Source organism: Diaporthe amygdali, assembly GCF_026229845.1.
Source record: "Diaporthe amygdali strain CAA958 chromosome Unknown NODE_7_length_1459731_cov_64_868725, whole genome shotgun sequence".
Taxonomy (NCBI): domain Eukaryota; kingdom Fungi; phylum Ascomycota; class Sordariomycetes; order Diaporthales; family Diaporthaceae; genus Diaporthe; species Diaporthe amygdali.
This window is the reverse complement of record NW_026517027.1, coordinates 869,269-893,803: the sequence shown is the minus strand read 5'-3', so window position 1 is coordinate 893,803 and position 24,535 is coordinate 869,269. Positions and strand designations below refer to the sequence as shown.

Here is a 24,535-nt window from a genome sequence, read left to right as displayed (position 1 = left end):
ATATATGAAAGTACATAGATGAATGAGCTTAGTTGAGGGGTGTAGCATGAGTGTCTGAGTGGTGTATAGCCTTCCTTCCCACAAAGCCGCTTCCCATGCACTGTTAAATACGTTGTCTTGCCTGCTTTGACCCGATTCACCTGGAGATATTCACTGATAACCAGCTTCGAATGCCAAGAGTTTAGATTCTCTTCTCTCTTGACTCCCTTTGGCTTCTCTCAAGCTAGATGATACCTAGAGGTCTGAAAGACCACCTGGAGCGACGGTCCGCAGCGAAATCAAAGAAGTTTCCATCACCGCCGGCGGCCACAACTGCAGCTGGAGGCAGACAGAGACCGTCTTTTGAGAACGGCTTACAAGTAGTGTCACAGACAGTTCCGTTCGCAGGCATGATTCCGTCATCGAAGTACGCCCTGATATGCTCGTTGAAACACTCACTCCACCCGGTTGCCATCGCGCAGTGCCCAACGGTCTCGTGTATCAGGACCGCTGAGCCGGGATGATCATTAGACATCAAGTTAGCAACATGTAGAGGCGTCACCGGGTCTAGTCTGCTAGTAGTCAACAAAACCGGGGCGGCAGGGGCTCCCTCCTTCAGGCCCGGGTCAGCAGGAGGAGTACCCCACGGGCCAGCGTAGCGCCACTTTGGTCGGACCCGCCAGCCGGAGCAAGTCGAGGCTATTCCTGCCCAGAAAGGGCCCATGGTTGAGGACTGATTCTTGAGCTTTTCAGTGTTCTCTTTCCAGAAAGGAAAGCCCTGCTTCTCGCCGCTGTGGTAACGCCCGTCTGGATCGGCGTAGTCAGCATCGCCGCAGAGGATTGATGTTTGTGCGTCGCCTAGCCCTTGCTCCGTAGAGTTATGGATGCTGCAGGCGTCCTGTAGAAGCGGCAGTTGGAGGTTTATGGCGATTATTGAGTAGTTGCCCTTGAGCGCGTGGGCTAGAGCGGTCGCGAGATAAGTAAAGCCGAATGGAAGAGGGGCGTATAAAGGACTGCGCCATTAAGTAAGCCATTGATTCGAACGGGAAAATGTTTTAGAGACTGCTTACAGGATGAAGACTTGTCGAATGTCGTTGCCTGTAATGACTCGGAGGTTCGATGACCCGTCGCTCTGAACAAGGCTGATGGGGTTTTGGTCGACATCTGAAATTAGTTTATCGACGCGACTCCTGATGTCGTCGCTTGATTTGTCACCACTCTCCCAAAGTGGGCAGTTCTCGGTACCATCGAAGCATGTCCCATAAAAATAGTCCACGATTTTCTCTGTATCAAGGAGGTTGTTCAGCCACTTGCCCTCATAATAGTCGTATATGTCGTCAACACCATCTAAAACAACTCGTCCCATGCGTCCTGGGAACATTGATGTCAGGGTATTTCCGAGGATTGTGCCATAGCTGAATCCCCAGTACAAGACACGAGCAGGCTTGTCGTGGGAATGCTCCGTGCCAGCACTTATCGGGTGCTGCTTTGTGTCTAAAGGAGCGATTCGCTCTGCACGCCGGAGCTCCTCCGTCCGATCGGTGATCTCAATTATGTCCCGTGCAACGGACGCCGTAGAGACGTATGCCAAGATGTCATCATCGAGATCTTTTGTCTCACAGAGGCTACCGAAAGCCTGATCGAGGGCCAAGATCCGTCTCAGCCCATTATCACTTGCACTGCGGACATAGACGTCTTTCAGCCATGATTCACTGTCAGAAGGTCCACCGGTTTGTGAGATACTTACTCGAGACCACCAATGCCCCTCGACTCTAATATCAGCGAATCGCGTGCAAATATATGACTCCCGCCGAAGCAGTCGGCTCTGGGAGTTGTGTAGGCGATGCCGCGAGGATCAAATCCCAGAATGGCATAATGCTTTTTACCCTCGGTCATGGCTTGCAGCCGGCGCCCATAGCTCTGGACCGCCCTGACACCAGAACCGCCTGGCCCTCCAGGGTTGATGATGATTGTCCCTCCAAAAGACGGGTCATCTGAAGGGACAGTGGCGGGAAGAGTGGTGATGGCGATGGCAACTCGTTTGGTGTTGTTAGCATCTTGCCAATCTCGTCTGAAGTGCACCCAGTGTTAAAGAATGAGCATTTTCAATAGGGGGGTTCGTGATAAAGGGGGTCGATTCATACGGCACGGAGAGCCTCGCGCATTGATAACCATCGTAGCACGGATGGTAGTGCAACTGCTCTGATGGCACGATAGCGGACCAGTCGAAGTCGGCTCCAAGTGCGACTTGCGTCCACAAGCCCGCAGCAGCTAGAGCGCGGATGCCCCACATGGCGACAGAGACTACTGTGTAAATGAAACTTGATGAGAAGTAAGTCTTGTCATTTGGTGATGAGGAACAGTAATTGCAAGAGGGAAGAGGAGGGGTATCAAGCCCACAGGCACCAGACGAGACACAAGCGCGCCAAGACGATAAGGATCAGCATCCCCGCGCGTTCTTGAGTCCTGATGTAGGGCAATGTAAGCTGTGCATGCTGAAAGTTCCGTGTGCCGCCCGTCTCGCCGCAGTATCGCACTCCTCAACATCATCCTCCACTCTCCCATCGCAAATTTCCAGTAAACACTCGAGTTAAAAGCTTGTGACTGGCTCGCCGGCTTCTTCACCCATTGATATCATTCTGAAGCCCTGCCCTTAGTGTCTTTGGACTGGTCATTATCAGTCATATTCTCTGTATCTATTGCTTTGCCGAGTGATAAGCCTCTGCTCTTCAATCTTGAAACTGTGAAGCTGGATTGATTTTCTACACGTAGAATATCTACTAATTATACTAGTTCATTGTGACCTCACCAGCTAGATGCAGTTCAACGTAGTCCGTCCCAGATAGAGACATCGATACATAATTCAGTAAGTGGTATTGATTCGAGAAAGACATTACATTACTATCTCTTACTTTAAGCTAACTAAATGGCAAACCCAACTTGGTGGCAATTCCCAACTAGACCTTCCAAGCGAAGGGGAATGAGACCTGATGTCCAGCAGAATGGACCACGCAGCTCTCCGTCCACGTGCTCTGCCTGCTCCATCTCAGAGAATTCGGGATGGAAAGGCAGGTAGTAATAGTTTGTGCCACTGGGTTGAGGAATTCCTACCGCAGTGGTCTGAGGAGCGGGTGTGCCCATGGAGGACGCAGCATCCTGCATTACTTCTGTCCGAATATCCCAGGATATCTGCAGATACGGTGCTGCACAACTGAGCCGCGCCGCTGTTTACTCCGCCGAACTCGTCATCCGACTTGGGAGCCGTCAATATGGTCTCCTCGTTGTGCTGACACTGGCCATAGAAGGCGCACATACCCTAAGCTAGCCTTGAACTGTTTTCAACATCGACAGTTCTGCACAAATCAGGGTCAATTGCCATAATTAAACCCCCCGCAAGACCTAAAGTCGGGAGAAATCATTAGCAAATATCCTAGCTTTACAAATTTGTGAAAATGTCCAGCATTTTCATTTCATTGAGTGACTCGAAAGTGTCTGTTGGGAATGTAGCACCTGTTCACGGGCAACACCAAACGTTTGGGTTTCCTAAAGAAAGTTCGTACTTCCAATAATTCACTGATTTCATGTTGTCATTTTATTCAAAAGTTTAACAGATTTGATGAATCTGCCGCCATCTCATCCTGGAGAATTCGTGAGATTGTACGCAGGAGATTCCTACTACCAGGGGATCCCCAGGTCATCTGGTAATGAGGCACCTTCGAAGTCATTGATCAACAAAAATATTTCGCGGCCTTGAGATGGTCAGGAAGAAAGTATTGAATGTCTGCCTAGTCCCTACCTCCTTCCGTTGCTCCTGTGATTTGAGCCCCGCTGTACATTTCTCGTGGTGATAAAACGTCAATGTTTGACCCAGAATCCACCATCTTATCTACACACCGTACAATGGAGAATCTCCTGGAGGAAAGTCAATGGCAGTATATTCTGATCCACGAGCAATGCTTACAGAGATACATGCGGCATGGAGTATGGTAGACGATTAGATAGATGGTAGGGGACCAACACTCGCATCTATTTCTTTCACACCGTTTGTTCTTGGTGTTGTTCTACCTGGGTTTTGCAATCACTGCGGGCTGCACTGTAGCCTGAAAGTGACTGGACGTGTACCTAGATATCCCTGCTGACTGAGCCAGATCAAAACAAGGGATTCATCTAGAACACAACAGAAGCCACCTCCTTCCATTCGCAGTCAACCCCATACCTCGACCTTTCCAAGCCTTGCCCAGTGCAGTAACTATGAGCTCCTTCACTCCCATCAACATACCAGTGCGCGATCGTTCTGTACAGGCAAGGCTTCCTTCCTCCACAGTTGTGCAGCACGTCCCAGGAGCTGACGATCGATCACAGCCCAACATGGAGTCGGGTCCAGGTCCTCCAGTTGACAGTCAAGCAGAGCTGCAGACGCCACAGTGGCCGCCCAGTCCGCAGATGTCTGGAATACCGCCACTGCCAGAGCTACCACCGCTGCCTCAGATGCTTCAGATGCCCCAGTCGCCTCGATCGCCTCGAGTACCCCAAGCTGCAGAAGTCATCGACCTGACAGGTCTCAGTGACGACGAGGATGAGAACGATTGGGAGGACGTGCCTGAAATCATCGACTTGACAAATCTCCCGTCTGACGACGAAGACGATGATGCACAAAACGACCAAGAGCAAGCCCGTGTACCCGAACAGTACACCATTCTCAATCTCCCTCCTCGACGCCAGTACACCCTGACCGATACTCCAGCCAAGCCAGGCCGAAGACTTGGTCGCCACACCGCACACCTCCTCTTCCCAAATCTTCCGGTATCGCGAGCCTACACCGCTCGCGTCGCTGCTTCTCGCGAGCCCATTCCTCGAGTTCCCGTCCGTCGAGACATTTGTGAGCTCTGCAACCGCATCGTCCGCTGGGGCCCCGGCTGCTTCATCACGAAGCATCATCTGTACCCCCAGCAGATAACCAAGAAATACCCAGACAGATTCACGGAAGACCAGAAGAAATCGATTGCGCTCCTCTGCCGACCCTGCCACGACGCCTGTCACAAAGCCCACACCAACCGAATCTTGGCAGACTTCTATTATCAAGTTGAGCTTCTGAAAGCCGACCCCGAGATTCAGGCCCATGTCCGCGAAATGCAGCGCGCAAGCACTCCTGAGCTCATTGCGGAGCATGGGGATGGTATCCATGTACGGCGCAGGAAGCAGCGGCTGAGGGCGGCGAGGGCGGCGAGGAATGATCCTCCCAAGGTCCTGACCAGGAGGCAGCTGAAGCTCCTGGCCAAGGACCCTTCACGCCAGCCTTCGGAAAGAGCCTTGCATGGCCCACAGCCACCTAAGCGCCAACTGCCTCATCCCGACAGTCTACGGCGAAGTGCGAGACTGTTAGCTAAGGGAATGGGTCATCCTCAAGTGCCTGCTATTGTGATAGAGGACAAAGATGAGCAAGATGCAGTGATTCACGAGTATCCTCAGGGAAAGAAGGATGAGAACATGCTGGATGCTGTCAGCCGAGAAGAGCTTGCTGCCCTCGAGGCTGGTGGGGAGTACATTCCGCTGTAATCAGATACTGGCCCCATCCATGCAAGGCCAGTACTTGTGTGATGGGATTCGGATCGCCTTGGAATCCGGGCCTTTGAGAATTTTGGATCATACTGATACATGACCAGATACAAAAGTTCGGCAAGCCTTCAGGTACCAGGGTAACACGTCTGGACGCAATGATTCTGTAATCCCTCAAGTAATTTTCCTCCTGCTTTTCTTCATGAATTTTGATCCCGACGGTTTCATCGCAAACCACTTGGGCAGAGCACATTGTCCCACCAGCCCCTTAAAATCACTTCCGCACTCAGCCAAGAACTCATCATCCGAGTACGTGTTTAATAACCTCGTCTGCTCCCCTCCAGACTTTGCATCGACGAGGAGTTGCAGAATTTCCATAAGTGACTGTGTTGTCTTCGGAAGAACTTGGATTGTCTGCCCCGTTCGCGCTGACACCAAGAATCCGGACGCAGGCTCCCCCAAGAGCAGCATGTACAAGGCCGTCTGCAGGAGGTGCTCTGGCTGGAGCGACTCGGTGTACTTGACCTCCCATACTGTTTTGTTTGCACCTCGAGGGCGGCATAGGTCCATTGCCCCCGAGACTATGATACCTTCCTTCTTCAAAGGGCTTGTCGGTCCGCCACCATGCGTGATGCCGAGAAACTTTCGGTACTTGATGAGTTCGAAATGGATACCCCTGCCTGAGATCCTGGCTGGCGCAGGGAGGCTATTCAGAGTAAGGTGAATGTCTGTGCAGTGGGCCTCTGACAGCCAGTCGTACTGATCGAGCGGGATTGCCAGAAGTTTGGTGATGTCCTTGTCCTTGGATGCCATCTCCAGGTTGGCGAGGTACAGGATATCATCTGTGCTAAGAGATCCACTATTGTAAGCCGCCTCGACGAGCTCAATCCTTCGATAGAAGGCTTCTGGCAGCTTTCGCAGTGGATTTTGTCTCCGGGTTTGGCGCTTAGGCGGTTGGAGCAATTTCAGTGGGCCAGATATGATGCTTGTCCTCCTTCTCTGCCGCCACTGAAAGATGGCTGGGACTGCAGTCCCTGTGACATTTGACACTCCTTCGAGGAGCCCGGATTGATCCCGAACAACAGATGGAGGAGGTGCAACACCGTAGGCGGGAGCAGCCAGCAGCCTAAAGTCGAGCCGGCGCACGCAATCGGTGACCAGGGTCTCTGAAAGGTTCCTACAGAGCGCAGTAACGCTGAAGGCTGGTAATCGCCTTTTTGGCGTTGGTGGCTCCATCCGTAGGGGACGTATCATGAGCAACTCGCAGGTTTCGCCAACTTTGTCTAAATCAACAAATGGAAGTGCTGCTCTTCTGGAATCGTGAATGAGAATCAAGTGTTCAAGTGCACGAGTGGCAGCCACATACTGTGGGTTGCTGACTGCTGTCCGAGCATCTACTGTTTTATCAAACCATGTGTGATAGCTCTGATCAAAGCCTAGTACGATAGATGCTTTGCGTTCTATCCCCTTTGCTTGGTGATACGTGCAGATCAAGACCTTTCCTGAGGCGACTTCGGGGGAAACATCAGATACATCCGAGTCTGACCTGAACACCGGTATCCCCCTGAGTGCGAGATCATTGGCCAAGTAGATGGCCGGAGATGCTCCCCGAACCGATGGAGCCAGGACAATGATGTCGCTTGGGGAAAGCCCGCATGAATCCAGTAGCCGCACCACCTCGTTCAAAATATCCTCATACGGGTCACATATGACGTAACGCGGTTTAGGATAGGGGTTGTTATCTTGGCTCTGCTTCCTGGCAGCACGCATGGCCATTCCGGGAGGCTGTTTGAGCATCTGCTGGTTGATAAAGTCAACATTTTGCTGGGTGACCCTGTTGGATGTTGTCTGCCCAGCCGCTTTCCATTTGTTGTTATTGACATATCCGAACACCTCCGAGCGAGCAGCCATGGTTAGAAATCGAGAGTCGGCATTGTTGAAAGAGTAGACTTCCTGTCTCTTGTCGCCGAGGACCACTACCCTCATCTTATTTGTTCGATCATTAGGTACACGGTCAAACCCGATGAAACCCTTATCACGGATGACTTTGTCGACAAATCGCTTCAAAATCGGTGTCATATCTTGCTGCTCATCCATGACCAACACTGAGAATTCCGGTAAACTCAGGTCTTCCACGACGGACATGTCATCCTCAACGACACGCTTGAGGCCCTGATCTGTCGCGCACTCAGGGGTGTAATACCTTGTTCCGAGAGCGTGATAATTCAAAACAGTGACATTTCGCAACCCCAAGCCCTGCACTCTTTCCCCAGTTTCCAACATAAGCCGACGGTTGTAGACAAGGACTAAGAACTTGGTATCAGGGGAGGACTGTGCCAAGTGAAGAATTGTAGTTGTCTTGCCAGAGCCGGCGATCGCATCTATAATTATATTGTCGTCCGTTTGTAACAGAGTATCAATAGCAACCTGCTGTTCCGGCGTGGGCGGCGGGAGGCGCCTCAAAGGTGTGATCGCTCGATTCAGTTCCACGGGCAAAGTTTGACTCGGTGCACGAATCGAACGCGAGTCTACAGTATGCGCCAATCTTCTGCATTTCGTGATTGGCAGGATGAAACTTCGGAATGCTTTCCATGGTATCGTGGGGAAATGTGAACCAAGGTATAGCCTGTGTAGACAAAAGTTGGGGCCCAAAGCCATTCTCATCTCGGTTCGAGTTTCTTCCTGCAGCTGCCGAATGTGCTCCTAGAACATATCGAAGCAGAGTGATGAAGAGGCCCGAGTGTTACAGCAGTGAGAAGGTTTCTTGCGTCGACTGAAGGCTGACAGCAGCAGTATACATTGGGAGCTGATTCAAAGATATCGGCTTCACGAGGAAAGTAATATAATGCTCAAGATTCTGTACAGAAGCAAGCGAACAAAGGGTGCCCGTGTAACAGGAGGTCCATGCCTGTAATAGCTCTGGGCTGAATGGGATGGCCAAATCGAATCGAATCGAATCTAATGAACGTCAGGTGATAGAGCTCTGCGTCTGGTGTTGTTTTATGAAATCACTTTTACAACCAAAAAATTGGCTACTGAGCGATAAAATGAGCATTTCGTTGACGGTCAGCGAAAATGCATGACGACGTCAAGGCGTGCTAAACTCACTCGGGTGAATCGGGAGTGAGACGGAGAACGAGTCCTCAAAGATGACATAATCGAATTTGAGTCTCTGAACTACTCCTACCCTGAACAACGTTTTCTGCCTTCAATAAAGCTGTACATTAGGAGGTTTGATAACGGCGTCGGCTAAATGTTTGAGTTGAATATAGCATTGTGCGATTCCAACGGCATACTTGAATCATTGTATGACCTGCTTGGACCGAAATCCAATTGCCGTTTCCACTGCACAAACTGCAAGAAAAGAATGCCACGAATCCTTTGGCTCAATATGAGCAGCTGTCAAATTTTGCCTTCTATAACACTGTGTCCATGTCTGTGGATCTGATTGTCTTTGCTGTCATGGGAAACCAGCTGTTGTACCCCAAGATATCCGATTCGGGCCAATGGGTGACAATTGGTCATTCAAACTGTATTTTCTTCGAATTTTCTTCACATAGTCCGATGCAATATCACAATTCGTGTTATGTCTTCACCGGAGCTTACCTCATGTGACAGTGGAGCCCTCGTCATGCCCTTTGTCGACCAAACAGAACCTAATTCCTCGCTTTCGGGTTGCCCAACCCAAACCGAGAAGCCGCATCTGCCTGTGACTAAGAGTACATGTTGTCATTCCTGCTGCAATACCACCTCTCTCGCTAACAAGACCTTTGGGGTAAAGTTCTGCCAAACTTCCGGAAGCCCGGCCTGATGTAACCACCGAAGGTTGTTCCGTGAACAAATGTAACCGGAATGTGTCCGATATTTATCAGCTTCAAGTCGAGAATCGGCGCTGGAGTCTGGAGACACGCCGAAGCCATACTATATAGCAAGAAGCTCAGGATCTGTATAGAAGCGCTTATCCCAAAAGATGTATAGTACCCCATTTCGAACATACTGTGTAACAAGATGGCCGACAAAGCGATTGAACTTGTGGCTGAACGATGGCCGTTGATTGTCACGGCCATTCTGGCCTGCACTATTACTTTGTTCGTTCCGACCCTCAAGCGCAAGGCGGCGCTGTGGCATTTGCCCATTGTGGGAAAAGAGAAATGGAATTACGAGACACGTCGAATGGAGTTCCTGTTGAGGGCCGAGAAGGTATACGAGGAGGGTTATCGAAAAGTACTTCCTATTCCACTCACTTGAGGCAGCACCACAAATAACAAGTCTCTTACCAGTTCCGTGCGGGAATATTCAGAATTACTAGCGACATGGGTAGGTGGTCTGTCCATTACTCACATGTGGATAGCAGCTGAAAATGCATTCCTAGAGTCAGAGACTGTGGTTGTCGGCCCAAAGTATCTGCCGGAGCTCAGCAAGCTTCCCGAATCCTCCCTCAGTGTTCTAGATGCAATTGATGAGGTGATCGGTACCCTGCCGACATACACATGGAACCTGAGTATATTGCTAACATAACAACTAAGCTCATGTCAGCGAAGTACACCAAGGTCAACGCCACTGCAGCAGTCATTACCCAAACCCTGAAGACCCGGTTGACGCCACCCTTGGGTAACAATCTTTAACTGTCCTTGAATGCGCAGCATAGCTAAATTTTACACAGGAAAATTAAGCGGGCACCTTGGCAGGGAGGTCAAAGCTGTCATGGCAGCCGAGATGCCGGAATGCAGTGACTGGACCGATATGCACGTTCACCCTCACCTAGTGCGAGTCGTTGCAAGAGTCTCAGGCAGTATAATTGTCGGAACCCAGCTGAGTAGATCCAACGAGTACATTGAGCACGCCATTAATTACGCCCTGGATGTGATCAACGGTACCCAGGCAGTAAGCCAACTGAAGCCATGGCTCCGTCCTTTCAAAGCCCCACGCCTACCTCAGATCCGTCGACTCAACGATCGTGTCCGACAGGCTGGAGAGTTCTTCACGCCAGTTGTTGCGACGAGAAAAGAGAAAGCCAAAGATCCAGCGTGGGAAAAACCTGACGATCTGTTGCAGTGGCTCATCGATGTGCAAGAAGCCCAATTTGGACAGATCACCCCTCAAGCACTGGCCAAGTATCAGTTGGACGTTGCTTTCGCAGCCATTCACACGACCACTGCAGTAGCGCTAAGCACGTGCGTCTCTAGCCTCTCCTATGTCTGATGTGTATTGTAACTCACAGATATACAGGTTTTACACTTTGGCAGTCATGCCCGAGGCTCAGATAGAGCTACGCGAAGAAATTCGCAGCGTCTTGGCCGAGACTGGAGGCGAGTACATTAACACATCAGTCCAAAACATGAAGAAGCTTGACAGCTTCATAAGAGAGAGTGTCCGTTATTATCCAATTGGTGCTGGTGAGTACTGCTGAGGAAAGGGAACGGGTTATTGCCTTGATACTGATTCTCACTCAGCGGTCTTTATGCGCAAAACACTGAAGCCCATAACTCTCTCTGACGGGACGAGATTGCCGGAAGGTATCGTCGTTCAAACCTCAGTGTCTGCCGCTTCAAAGGACTCGTCACTTTTTGAAGAACCTGAGAAGTTCGACTACTTGAGATTCTACAGACAACGACAGAATGGAGCTGCTGTCAAAGGATCTGAAGCGGGCGGTAAGGGTCAAATGGTGGGCGTGGGTTTAGATAACCTCGTCTTTGGGTTTGGAAGACATGCATGTCCTGGTACGTAACAATACTATGTCTTTTCCCGCAGATCAATGCTAATTATCCATTTTGTTCATAGGCAGGTTCTTCGCGATCAACGAAATAAAGATGATCGTAGCCGAACTGTTGATGAAATATGACGTAAAGAATGTCGAAGGGGTTGAGGAAAGATACCCGAATCTTATTCATGGAGCTTTTGTAAGACTAATATATTTGTTTGTTCTCGTGGTGCTCTTATGCTGATGTGAATTTATTAGTTCGACCCGGATCCAAGCAGGCATCTTTTGCTAAAGGAGATCGCCCTGTAACGTCTCTTTTGAAAATAGAGACTACCAAAGGGAATCTGAAATCAGTAGCGAAGGGTTATCATAGTCAAGGGCATCTCATCAATGCGGTGAGATCATTATTCTTTTCGTAACGAATTGGACTGGGCGGCGTTTCCACCACGAGTCTGAGCCAGCGAAGCCTCCATCGATGTCTGCGAATTATTTACATAGAGCCAATATCAATGAAGGCATTTTGTCTATGAATTCTCACTGATCCTATCTCTTCAACCGCCCTAATGTATCAATAGCTCCGATACATCGCTGCTCCTGCTCCAACTACCACCAGGAGGACAGACCAGCGAATTAGCCCTTTTGTAACGGTCTTCGCAGCGAAATTGTCGATAGCCTCGCTGTCATTGATCCTAGGAAATGGCATATCGGGAATATTCTTGCCCAGTGCCTTGCAGAGTGGCTCCCATCCGTCCTTTACTTCCAAGAATATTAGCCTGTCCGCTGGCACATTCTCTTTCAACCATTCGATGTGACGATTGTAAGAAACCCTCGTCGGAGGCTCGATCTCGCCGTACAGATACAGCCATTGATCTCGGAGCGCGTTGATATAGTCGACAAAATGCCGCATCGTAGGGAGTGGTAGGAGAACGCCCCTCAAGAACCATTTCGTGGAGGCTGAAGCTACTCCAACCATACTCTTTTCCCATGCACTTGGATCGCGTACCGTGCAAATTACTTTGGCATCAGGATACAGCTCTAAGAGCTCGGGGATCAGCCCGGTTGCAGGGGCGTCCGTCACCGCGGCGTAGCCATCTAGACGTTGGCGGATCAGAGATAGGCCTGCTTTTCTATCGGCGTCGACATTGAAGGGAAAGAGTTTCAGGATTTGGATCCAAGAACACATCTCATCGGGTGATCCCATGGTGCATTGTGTACCGCCATGGTAGACTGGGGCTTGGAGGAGAATACGCAGTGCTTCGCTGAAGGAGGCGGTTCCTGTGCGGGGGAGACCTGCGCCAATAACCTGCAATTCTGTTCCTGGTGTTGGAACAGAGGCTTGATTGCCCATGTTGGTCGAAGTGAATAGTATGGAGAAGATGAAGATGTGGTATTTCAAATTCTAGCAAGTGGACGTCACAAGGATTTATATTTTTCGATAGCCCGTTGGTAGGGCATGTGCGTCAGCACTACAGGCGCCAATGTGGCGCAGGACCAACAGGTCCTTAGCCTTGTCTTAGTGTACGGCTGAGAATAACTACTTGTTCCTGTCCAACTCGATTCCACCAAGGTAATACATTCATTATACCCAGCAATCGGCTGAGATCATGAGATCCCAGTAGAATGGACTCGGAATGAAGAAGATGGAGTCCGTCCTATGACTCTAATTTCCTAGTCTGTTCGCGATCCTCCAGAGATATCTAAGTCACCCAATGTCATTTTCTTCTTCAAAGTAAGGTCGCTTGTTGCAATGGAAAGCCGTTCCAAATTTGATACATAGAGTGCATTGGATACAATCACCCATCCGAATTTATAAATCTAGACAATTGAAACAGACGGTGTCTTCTCGTTCCCAGCCAAGGTAGCCTCCTGCGATTTGTTTGCAATTTGAGCGATTCGTGCCGTCTCCGCTTCAATGAGCACAAGTGGTCGTTGTGACTGTGTCGCAGCTCGGCTTGTGAAAACAAAAGGCGAGGGGTTCTGGATAAAAATCTGGTCCATATCCTCAAGTGTCCTGTTTGCTGTCTCTGGGTAGAAGAAGTAAACCACAGGACCAAAGGCGAAGCAGAAAATGCCAAACACTTGAACATAATTAGCAAGAGCATACTTATTTCTGGAATAGCCACATGGTTCTCAATGATGAGCTCCGGTTGACTAGGGAGGTTGGAACCTACTCAGGAAGAATCGCCATTGCAAGTTATCGAGGCCGACCTTGGTAAATTGGACAACTACGAATCCACCCAACCAGTTGACCGACTGCAAAATTCGGTAATCAGCTATCAAAGACTTTCGCAAACAATTTGAAAACAAGTGAACCGAAAGCTCGAGACCTGTGGGGGGAAAGGGCTACTGCGTCTGAGCAAGAGGTGATAATCTCGAAAATGATACTTACTGTTGCCGCTGCAGCTCCTCTCGTGCGCCACCCGAGAGAGCTCACTTCTGCACTGTAGACCCAAGGAACACTTGAGTATCCTAGGCCAAAGAACACGTGATATAGAATGAACATAGCTGTTGCAACTTTTCCCATCTGTGTATTGGATGTTAGAAGTCAGTCTGCGCAGGAACACCGGGCTGGGTTGGACTTACAATCTGAGTCTTCGAAGTGTCATTTTCCCCTACCGCGAGACAAATGCAAGCCACGATGTGACAGACACCCATAAGGATCGGCGAGTACCTAAAACGTTAGAAAAAGGGGCGCCATTCTAACGGGACTCGACAAGCATACATCATCATCCTGGAGCCATCAGTTCAAGGTTCTAATCTCGAAACACTAGGAGACAGTACTCACTTCCGACGTCCAAATCGATCAATCATCAGTAGACATACAAAACTGCAAAACACGTAGACGGTGCTGCTTATAGCTGTAATGAGTCGGCTCATTTGCTGATTGTATCCAACATCTCCCTGCAACAGAGTCGGGAGGTAGAAGCCTGTGGCGTACCGTCAGCCTAAGGGCTTCAGATTGGTAACTATATAGTGGTAGAAAGAACAAAGTAATGCCAGCTAACCTAGTGCATTGATTCCGCTGTTCATTTGAGTTAGCAGGAGGTTCATAACAAGTGCTCGCTTCGCTTTCAATGCAATATGTACTTGCCTGAACTGTTGCATGAACTGGGTACCGCAGCCAAGGATCAGCCGGCGGAAATTTTGTGATTTGTCTCGATGACACAAAACGTCAATCAGAGGGACTCTGTCGTCTCTCTCCATCTGGATAGCTGCTTTGATTGACTGGTATTCAGCAGTCACAGTTGACTCCCCAATATTTTTGCTGTGGCCTGCCAATCTGGACAGCACATGCAACGCCTCCTCGTCGCGGTCAACAAGGAGCAGCCACCGGGGAGATTCCGGAACGAAGAATAGGATCGGAGCGACAATGAAAAGAAAAATCAGCTGGAAAGCGAGAGGAAACCGCCATTGAAATGCTGAGTCGTCGTGGTAAAGACCAAAAGCAATCCAGTTGGCAACGCAGAAGCACGCCACGTTACAACATGCCCCGACCGCCAGAAGCATGCCACGTACGTGAGATGGCGCGCACTCAGATAGATAGACCGGGGACATGGATGATACGAGGCCAATACCGAATCCGTTGATAAGGCGGCCAACGATCATCTGCGGCAGATGCCACGAGAAAGCCTGCAAGACTGAGCCCACAACATTGCAAAGGACACCCAGGGCTATAGTTCTGCGACGGCCAAGCTTGTCTCCTAGTATAAAAGCCGCGATGGCGCCAAAGAACGCACCCAGCTTGAACAGCGTTAGCTTGACCTTGCCGCTCATGTGTAAATGCCATTGACTCACAAAAAAGCAGCTCGACGTAATCCCGGAGACGTCTGCATCAAGGGTTGCTGGAAACTGCCTTAGGAAATCTGGGGAGACGAGCACTCCAGCGAAAACACCCTATATATGGAATCATAAGTCGGTTTCTTGTGTGAATATTGACAGGCATTTATCCGAAGATAGCTTACTTGGTCGTACCCAAACCAGCAAGAATTGACTGTAGCACGTTAATGAATACGAAGTGGCCGATTCGAAGTTCAGCTGTGAAATGGACAACTTACATGCATCCAAAAGGGTGATTAAGGCAATCAGCCAAGTGCCATTCACCTTATCTTCGAAATTGGCCATTGTCGTTGTGTAGTCACACAAGATCCACGGCCTGAATAGGCACTCGTGTGGTCCGGTGCGAGTTGATCGTATTGAAAGATTTTTTTTATTTATTTTCAAACTTTCCTTTCGTTGTCAACTTGCCTGGAACTGGGAGAGAATGGACACGATGTGAGAAGCTTTAGGACAGGCTTGATGTTGGAATAAAACTTCGACCAACACAACCAACATCCATCAACCCGAGCCGACCACCAATTAGGGTTGCATGCACGGAGGGCTGTCACCCCCTGAGAAAACCCGGCGGGGCGGTCCACGCCGCTACTTACGCCGCCACTTGGCACGGAGCTGCGGCACTGGCGTCGGAATGCACACGTTTGGAACCACCGACGACGGTGAGTAGATAAGCCCAGCTCCAGTCTATAAGTCGGAACAGCAAGGCAAATCAAGCCGCTGTGGAATAGAACGATGCTGTTGACCAGTTGGCTGCCATCATCGTGTCAAGGATACACGGTTCGGACACATGCTCCCTGTCCAAATTTGAGACCAGATTCACACCGTCTGTTCAGTTTTTATCAGAGACGGGCAATTACTCATCCAAGTACCCACTATCTGGCTGCGCAGGCTTTGCGAAACCGCTTCCCGGGATCTATACTAGACAGGTCAACTCTGACCCGTGTCGTCTCGGTCATACAGGACTACTACATGTTCCTTCGCATACTTCGTAGACGTTATCTAGTACTGAGTTGCCACATGAGTGCCCGGCATTGAAGCTTGTAAGAGCATCGTTCTATTCGATACGTACGGATAAGGGTATTAGGCAAGACAAAAGACAAAAAAAAAACACAATTAATGTACAGGCATGAGTATCCGATGCTCTAGATAACGGGCGTGGTGGACGACGCACCTCCACCTGTGCCTTTCCATCCATCGCCATCCACCACAGCGACGCTCAAATCACCGGCAAGCCCTGGCCCCCCAAACGCCCACGCCTATGCATATCGTGATATGGCGTCAGTTGAACAAACATGCATGCTGGTACGAGCCCAATTATTATGCAGCCAATCACAACCCAGACAGCAGTCCGTCTGCCCCCATCGTTTTGAAATTGGCACAAGTTATCCGGGTAAGGTTGGCAAAGTGTACAACAACACTCAAGTTACCGATGAAGGCCTTGTCGTCGGACGTTGCCGTGAAAGAGTCGGTGTATGAGGCCATGAACGGACTTGTGGTGATGGCTCCGTACTTGCCCGCGAGATCTCCCACCTGGCAGGTCATTGGGAGGGCAGCATCACAAGGCGGCTTCTCGCCTCGTTGGAAGGGGTCAAGATGAGCGAGCGTCGCATTGCAGTTCCCATCTGGAGGGACAGGTTCCATATGAACATGATATACTAGGAGATTGTGTTAGCTGTCTATGGCCGGCCCGTCGCGGAGTTCAAGTCTTCGACCTACAAAAGGGACCACCTTCGTCCGGAAGGTTGTCGAGCATAACATCGAATCTAACGCCCTTTCCATCCCTTCCTGTTTGTGCCAGGACGACGCCTTTGACATTTCCATTTGGCGTGGGCGTAAATTGCTTGTCTGTTGGGAATGTCGCCTTGAATGACGCTCCTTGTGGATTGCTGTCTACTGCTGTCGCATTACCCAGTGTCTGTGACATTGTTAGCATGCTGCGACTTATTGACATTGGTAGTTGGTAGGACCTCACCCCTGTGGTGATGCCATCCACGGTACTTTGACGTATGACAACTCCAAGCGCAGATGGCAGGAGGAGCAGTGACGGCAGCAACCTGTAATACATCTTGCTCCGGCCTACCAGCCAAATGGCGGTTTCTCGGTTCCGTGAAAAGGCTTCCTGGTAGCTGCGTTACTGCTACCAGAGATGACAATTGAGTAAAGCTAGTTTTTTCTGGCCCGCTGCGATACACTCTCAAAGGCGACAGGAAGATAGCGACCGACCGAAACTTTGGACATGGAGAAAGGGGTAACAACCTCGCAGGAGCATGAGGAGAGACTCCGTCCCCTTTTGACTGATGGCTGTCATGACTCCCATGCCGAATAAGCCGTGGATCCGAAAACTCGGACGAATCGAGACATATCTAGACAACTTCACCCTGGACTACCAAGGGTAACCAGGGGCCAGTGGTCCAAGCACATGTGATGAGCAGGTACACGAAGCCAACTGAATCTTGAGATTCTGAAGCAACCGTGGGTGAAAGACTTCCCCGATCTGGACTGGCTGGGAGATTTGGGCAGCAAACGGGTGTAAGCGCTTCGGCGGGTTGACGCCGATTACAGAAACACCGGCGAGGCAATACTTGTGATGATAAGCACAGCCTCAATCCTGGAAAGGGAAACGAGTGCAACAAACATGATATCGGACGATTGTGTGACCACGGAGACCCCTTGGCCGCTCACCCTATGAGCCAGTTTTTTCAGCACTAATACCGGTCAGCTGGGAAACCCCTTTCCGCATCGGCACTACCAGGGTGCTATGAGGGCGACCCCAAGAGATTGTGACAGGTCTTGGCATTTTGAAACCGCTGCTAAAGCACGTCATGATCTAGATTGGAGGAACCGCAGCGGAAGTCCGAGCCACACCGTGGACTGCAAGTCGCAACTGCGGGAGGAGAATATTTACTGTGTTGGGAAATGTAGGCCGACATAGTCCAGCACCTCAACACCAAGCAGGCTTTCACACCGATTTTGTCTTTGAGCTACCTCATGCTGGCTGAAGATGTGGGATCCCCGCCCCTTGGGTGTCCCGAGCTTGCTTAAAGTTGATCTTTTCTCACTTGTTCCAACTCATCCATACTTCAGGGTGGCAGATAGAGGAAGGTTCAACTCCTCTCTACGCAGCAACCTCCCTCAAATCCGACCAAATCTACCCCCCTTGCGCAATACATGGCTTACGAGTCAGACTATAGGTTTCCAGATCCTCCAAAGCCGGCAAACCCGCTCTTCCGAGAGCACAATCTTGCTCACACGTGTGCGGTCCTCCGATAGTGAACAGGGCTAGGGTTTCATGGGCTGCCATCTGTGCACTTGTTTCTGATCCGGGTGAGGGCCGCAAAGCTTGGCATGATCGGCACAAGGGAGCTGCTGAAACACTGGGCTGCGGCTCAACGTCGAGACTCGATAGCCTAAGGGCCCCCACCTCGCATGTACTGGCATCGTTGTCATCCGAATGCTCCAGTGGTACTCGAGGATTTCAGGGCGCTTAAATCCAGCTTACTTCATCCGTGGGTCGACATCAGCGGGTCTCCCACCACCTAACGTCTCAGTGGAAGAAAGGGTAAGTCTACTGATGTTAACCTTAATCTAATTGGATTACCCTATCGCAACAAGTGGCAGCCGACTAGTCAGGCCCCTCTCTGACTCTGTCTGTCTTCGAATTCCCACGGCTTCGTGCTTCTTTGTGTGTTCTTCGTCCCATTATTCCTCTCTACTGTAACAGGGGTATGGCGTGTTCCGGATCTTCTCATTTCTCCGTCAATGCAGAGGACGAAGGCGAAGAGTGGTGTATGGTCGGCGACAATTCTGAGTAATCAGCTCATTCCCTCTACGGGTGCACAAGCTTTGCAATAGCCGAGCTCTAATCTGAGGAAGCTCCCCGTCACGACCACGATCCGGCATCAACGGCGCTCAGGTGAGCCAATTTCAAAGTCGCGCGACATGCCATGATTTTGTATTTAAGCTCCTACGAATCCAGCTTCTATTACTCCGGTGCGTTTGATAGACAAGAGGATAGATGCAACTCATAAGCACAGAGCGCGCAGTGCACACCTGTGCCTCAACCACAATTGCAGCTTGGGTGTAATTTGGCTTCCTCGCCAAGCAAATGCGTGCGACCCAAGAATATTCCCCTGAATTGTCTGGATCTCTACATGCATAATCGAAAAACACGTTATATGTCTCCACTTGTAATCATGGGCCAGTTGAGCGGGAGCTCACTCTTACTACTTTGTTCACCATGTTTGGTTGCGCTACGTTCGAAACTGTAAGGCCTTTTACTCTGCCGACTTATAGTCGGGGCCACGGTCTTCACGATTCAGGTCTGATTGTGGAACTGGGTGCCTTAGGGGAATTAGCGCTTGCAACTCAGAGTCGGTAGAAAATGGGATTCGCAAGACATCTAGCGTGTGCTCCAGCTCCGTGACCATGAGGTATGAGCTGGTAATCCTCATTTGCGCTCGTACTAAGCCAGTCGGCAGGCTTGTATTGCTTCCGCTCAACTTCGTTTACGGAAGTAAAGCTGGGTCAGCTTCAACATTCCGAATCGGCAGTGCAGGCGTATCACTTCGCACAACGACTCAACGAGTTTCAACGTTTAGATAGTGAGCCCCCCGGTTTCGTCTAATTTACCATTACTCGCGTAGACACGGGCCAGCTCTCCACTTCATTCGAGGCAAAGAGACCCTCGAGATCCAATGAACGGTTGTCAGTGTTGTCGATTAGCAGCAGCCAAGAATTGTTGTGATGTGAGAGAAACGGCATCATGCGCTCTCACTTAGCCCAAGGCCTGCAGCTTTGCCAATTCTGCAGGACGACTCCGTGATAGTCTTCCTTGAAGCATCGTGATTGCTCAAGGCTGATGCATATCTATTCTCGTTAGTTCTCTGGAATACTGAGTGTTATTCAAGGCTTCAACATACTACTTTCCGCACTCGCTGGCAAATCGAGAGCAAAGTTGCCTTTTAACCGGAACCTCCAATACTAAACAATACTTCTGACTCCCGCATTTCGGCATCCTTGCATACGTCTTCCGGGGAAAACACACTGCAGAGAGTACTCAACATATCTTCTCGGCGGACGAGATTAGATGTAATCATATGCTCTGGGTAGAAACAGTGATATATAGGAGTGGATCGATGATGAATGGCTGCTGCAATTCAGTAACGAGCCGAAAATCCCCAAGCTTTCATGTTTCTCTGGCCCGAAGCCGTACGAATGCTGTCTCGGCCTGCCTCTTACCGTATTATAACAACCAGGTTCACTGCGTATATATTGGGACTCGACAGTCATCAGCAAGCTCTGGGGAAACCCTCAATACGTCACGGCTCTTTTCCCTTTATTCTACTGCAACAACTGTGAATATAAATCAGTGGAATAGCTAGTCTACGGTTGTGAATCCCGCGACTTCTTCCCGTTGGTCTTGAAACCGACATTGCATCATTTGAGAATTCAACCCTCACGCACGTCTGCGAGCGATACACACCAAATTTAATACGTGGGAATTTTTCTGAAGAGAGACTCTATCCGCGTTGCCGTTTTGTCACGAGGCCTCGAGGTGCTGATGATACTGTGTAGTTTAGGATGATTCCATGGCTGGCGAGGACAGGGGTGTGCTGTCTCAGCCACCACAGGGGCCGTTATTGCTCCGATACACACCACACCTTATTAAGATTTGACCATTCCAGATTGCGTTGTAGGGATTTCAGAAGCCTCAGTGTGTCGAGCTTTGGTGCAGAAAATTCGAATCGACGACGAACTCATTGCGTGCTCTAATACGGCTCGGTTGTTCTTCCTGGAAGAGAAACGTATGAAAGTGCTCCATGAGTGGAGAGATCTCGTGGTCGACAGATGGTGTACTTAAACGTTACCTTTAATCTCATGTCTGCTCAAGATTCCCATGTGACAGTGTGATCGCACGGCTGAAGAATGGCTATCTTTGTAAAGCTTTCAAATTCGCGCTTTCTCTCCATTAAAACAATCGAATGGCAAAGGCCGGTACGAATTCATCCCATGAACGCGTTACCCCTGGGGTGGTACGTGTTGAAGAGTATAGCAAGCTTTTCTTGACGACCACAACTCCGAGTCCGTGACTGATGAAAGCTGGTGGCCGTCTCGGCCTCTCTGCGGATTGTCTGTCTGCACGAAGCTTCCGAAATAACGGCTCTGCCTTTCTCTGCACGTTCTTGAAGCCGTCATCTGAAAAAAGACACAAAGCAATGGCGTTGTATCCATACGTCACATGTCTGCTACCCCGGACGTCACTGGAGAGCAATTCTTGTGACCCGTGGATGCTAGACTTGGGAGCTCTGAGGCATTGTCGTTGACATGGTGGACGACAACGGTGCTATAGATAATTAGACCGAGGTCTCAGCACAAAGCGAGTGGGAGACCTGCTCAGCGAGATTGTCACAACTTTGCTCCTTAGTTAGCTCCTACATCATGGAAATAAGTGAGTCCTAGCGGCACGATTCGACATTAATTTATTCCACGATGCGGCCGTGATAGCTTTAGCCTTCTCACATGAAGCTTTAAGGGGCACCAGGAACAAATTGCGACTATCCAAAGATTTGACAGTACGGAGCGGGAGAAGCACACATGTATTTAATGTTACGTCTCGCTTAGCTCTATCGGTGGTGTATGTAGTAACCCTTCATACTCGCTAGTTCTGACGCATCAGAGCGGCGCAGCTCTTACACCACTTCTCTACCGGGTTGGCTACCAATCGGAATCTCGCGGCCCGTAGGTGTGTGTATGAAACATGATGTTTCAAAGGAGATGTTGCCAAGATGGGCACTGTTGGTCGACACTGGGGACCAAATGGGCCTAATGCAGGCCGCTGGCAACCCTTTGGAAGCCCCTGAGACAAAGTGATGTGGTATTTCCCTGGGCAGTGGGTATTCATATGAAGCTCTGATTGGGTGGCTGCGTCCACTCACGTCGGTAGGGCGCTGACTTGCAAACCAACACTCGAGCAAGCATGGAATTGCATGACAAGGTAACGATGGCTGCCACCAACTGCCTAGGTACCTATCTAGCCAACAGCACAGCCTTCTTTGGTGATCGCTGCAACATTGGATCTCATCCAGCTTCCATACAAGACTTGCGTCTCTTCATCGAAGTCTCAACACAAGAGGCGAGGTTAGTCACCGTATCATCGGTGTCTTCTTCACAGCACCTGTTGTTTTGTCACCCTTTCTGTCATTGAATCGGAAACTTACGAATCTCAAGGTTGTAGCCATGAGTGGCTCGCATCTTCTGGCCAGCTCCTTTGCAGCTGTTACCCCGAAGACTACCATTCACTGGGTGTGGCCGCTGCTTGTTGTGGCAGTAGCACGAATTCTGCATGTCCTGATATGCAGGGTCCGAAACTACCAGGTAGGAAGGAGGTTCTCATCTTAATATTAGCGAGACCAAGTTCTGACCAATCTCAGGCCGATCTTGCTCTTGCACGCAAACACGGGTGTGAAATGCCCCCTGAGCTACCCAAGAGATGGCCATTAGGAATCGACAGGATCAGAGAGCTCTGGAAGTCCAACACAGACGGCCATCTCTTAGCTTTCCTCTGCTCTATTGCTAAGGACTACGATGGCAGGAACAATCTTTGCCAGCACCTTTTATTCGGCCCTCGGGCGTACCACATTCTACATCCCGCCAATGTGGAGTCTCTACTGTCTACGAATTTCAAGGACTATGGTTTCGGATGTAGGCCAGCTGTTTTTGCGCCTCTACTCGGGAATGGGATCTTCACTCAGGAGGGCAGCGCGTGGCGACACTCAAGAGAGCTCCTCCGTAAACAATTCGTCCGGGCGAAGTACCAGAATCTTGAATCATCTTTCTCCGAGCACGTCGATAACCTCATTTCATCTATGCCATCGAGCGGCGTGGTCGATCTCCAGCCCCTCTTCTTCGCTCTCACTCTAGACACTGCCACGGCATTGCTTTTTGGACATTCAGTTCACAGCCTCAGAGCAAACATCGACCAAGCTGTGGAAAACAAGCTGTTTGCAGAGAGTTTTGAGATTGCACAAGAGGGACTTGCCAAGCGGTTTCGAATCGCGCCTTTTCACTTTCTTTACAACCCATCCGAGTTCCGCCGAGCATGCAGAAATGTGCACCAATTTGTGGAAAGATACATTCGTCAGAGAGGCTTCGGGAAGCATGCAAACGATGTCAATCATAGCTCCAGGAATGATAACGCCTCTTCTTGGTTTTTCGACCAAGTCGCCGCTGGCTCACCTTCAGAGGTTGACCTAAGAGACCAACTACTAAATGTCCTGCTGGCAGGAAGAGACACTACGGCGTGCTGCCTGTCATGGACGCTGTGAGTGATCATATACTGCACCAGATTCTCTCCTTCATCTTTCTAATACCCGCGTAGTCGCCTTCTCGTCCGACACAAGCAGGTCATGCAGCATGTCAGGGATGAGATCTCCGAGGTAATGAGAGATGAGATGCATCCGACGAGGGAGCATGTCAAGAAGATGCAATATCTGAACTGTGTTGTCAAAGAAAGTATGTTTTCAAACTTTGGATCGTCCCAGGACCATGCTGACGTCTCGCTCTCCTTAGCACTTCGTCTGTACCCATCGGTACCCCTGAACAACCGAGAGGCGATTAAAACAACCATTTTGCCAACTGGCGGCGGACCAGATGGCGGCAGCCCAATCCTGGTGAGGGCGGGAGAGCTTGTCGTATTCTCTCAATACGTCAACTCCCGCATGAAAAGCATATACGGGGAAGACGCTGAAGCTTTCCGCCCTGAGCGATGGGAGACTGGTGAGCTGTCCGATATTGGCTGGGCATATTTTCCATTCAACGGCGGACCTAGGCAATGTTTGGGAGAAGACTTCGCGCTCATGGAGGTTTCATACACCCTCGTGAGACTACTGCAGGCCTTTCCGACCATCAAGCTGCCGGAAGTTGAGACCATGGAGCCGGTGGGAGCAGAGCGTCAGAGGTTGACATTAGTCCTGTCTAGCGCTGACGGCTGTCGAGTTGAAGTCAATACAGCCGTTTAATTAGTCATTTATGACCGCGCGAGTAAGAGGATAGTCGAAATCAAAAATGCGTTGCGTTCATCTTGAACCTTGAGTATACATCAATTCGTGTCACAAACCAACCATGGGCAAACAAGTTTGAGCCTATGGAAATACCCAGGTGGTGAATGCAGACAGGAACACGCTCGAAATCAAATCAGGCCAGGAGTCCCTTGGGATAAACTTCAAGCAGCGATTGCATTGAAAAGTCAGTACTGGCCTAGATAGTTCAAAATGCTGTCACTGCAGGCCACTTGGTGCAAATGCTTGGTTGATAGAACCTTTCTTTGTTCACTGCCAACTGCCAACTGCCCACAGGGCATTCAGCCTCAGGTCGGATATCCACGCCCTACATCCGAGATGTCAATTTCTGGGCATTCATTTGCATGTAGGCGGGCGTCATTGTTTATGTATAATTTATGCGAACCGG

The 24,535-nt window shown here is 50.1% G+C and overlaps 7 protein-coding genes across 7 annotated transcripts; 3 read left to right on the top strand and 4 right to left on the bottom strand.

Annotated features, from left to right (window-relative positions):
• Positions 1-223: 223 nt before the first annotated feature.
• J7T55_013911 (uncharacterized protein) lies at positions 224-2,272 on the bottom strand (the record flags this gene model as incomplete). Its single annotated transcript, XM_053140830.1, has 4 exons — positions 224-992; positions 1,050-1,658; positions 1,727-2,050; positions 2,124-2,272. The coding sequence occupies 4 exons, from the start codon at positions 2,270-2,272 to the stop codon at positions 224-226; spliced, it is 1,851 nt and encodes a 616-aa protein (XP_052996248.1).
• Positions 2,273-4,230: 1,958 nt separating this feature from the next.
• Positions 4,231-5,535, top strand: J7T55_013910 (proline-specific permease; the record flags this gene model as incomplete). Its single annotated transcript, XM_053140829.1, has 1 exon — positions 4,231-5,535. One exon carries the CDS (start codon positions 4,231-4,233, stop codon positions 5,533-5,535), a length of 1,305 nt encoding a protein of 434 aa, XP_052996247.1.
• Positions 5,536-5,709: 174 nt separating this feature from the next.
• Positions 5,710-8,128, bottom strand: J7T55_013909 (uncharacterized protein; the record flags this gene model as incomplete). The annotated part of the gene is made up of 3 exons (XM_053140828.1): positions 5,710-6,847; positions 6,902-7,712; positions 7,963-8,128. 3 exons carry the CDS (start codon positions 8,126-8,128, stop codon positions 5,710-5,712), a joined length of 2,115 nt encoding a protein of 704 aa, XP_052996246.1.
• A 1,415-nt stretch (positions 8,129-9,543) lies between these two features.
• Positions 9,544-11,545, top strand: J7T55_013908 (cytochrome P450 monooxygenase; the record flags this gene model as incomplete). Its single annotated transcript, XM_053140827.1, has 10 exons — positions 9,544-9,759; positions 9,816-9,852; positions 9,908-9,999; positions 10,062-10,146; positions 10,199-10,419; positions 10,474-10,709; positions 10,765-10,931; positions 10,989-11,255; positions 11,317-11,435; positions 11,495-11,545. 10 exons carry the CDS (start codon positions 9,544-9,546, stop codon positions 11,543-11,545), a joined length of 1,491 nt encoding a protein of 496 aa, XP_052996245.1.
• A 259-nt stretch (positions 11,546-11,804) lies between these two features.
• Positions 11,805-12,584, bottom strand: J7T55_013907 (uncharacterized protein; the record flags this gene model as incomplete). Its single annotated transcript, XM_053140826.1, has 1 exon — positions 11,805-12,584. One exon carries the CDS (start codon positions 12,582-12,584, stop codon positions 11,805-11,807), a length of 780 nt encoding a protein of 259 aa, XP_052996244.1.
• A 467-nt stretch (positions 12,585-13,051) lies between these two features.
• On the bottom strand, positions 13,052-17,135 carry J7T55_013906 (uncharacterized protein; the record flags this gene model as incomplete). Its single annotated transcript, XM_053140825.1, has 14 exons — positions 13,052-13,314; positions 13,408-13,489; positions 13,626-13,760; positions 13,820-13,907; positions 14,022-14,163; positions 14,242-14,977; positions 15,032-15,130; positions 15,199-15,227; positions 15,292-15,389; positions 15,664-15,754; positions 16,242-16,326; positions 16,487-16,725; positions 16,787-16,985; positions 17,043-17,135. 14 exons carry the CDS (start codon positions 17,133-17,135, stop codon positions 13,052-13,054), a joined length of 2,379 nt encoding a protein of 792 aa, XP_052996243.1.
• Positions 17,136-22,306: 5,171 nt separating this feature from the next.
• On the top strand, positions 22,307-24,087 carry J7T55_013905 (cytochrome P450; the record flags this gene model as incomplete). The annotated part of the gene is made up of 4 exons (XM_053140824.1): positions 22,307-22,444; positions 22,501-23,390; positions 23,448-23,581; positions 23,639-24,087. 4 exons carry the CDS (start codon positions 22,307-22,309, stop codon positions 24,085-24,087), a joined length of 1,611 nt encoding a protein of 536 aa, XP_052996242.1.
• Positions 24,088-24,535: the final 448 nt, after the last annotated feature.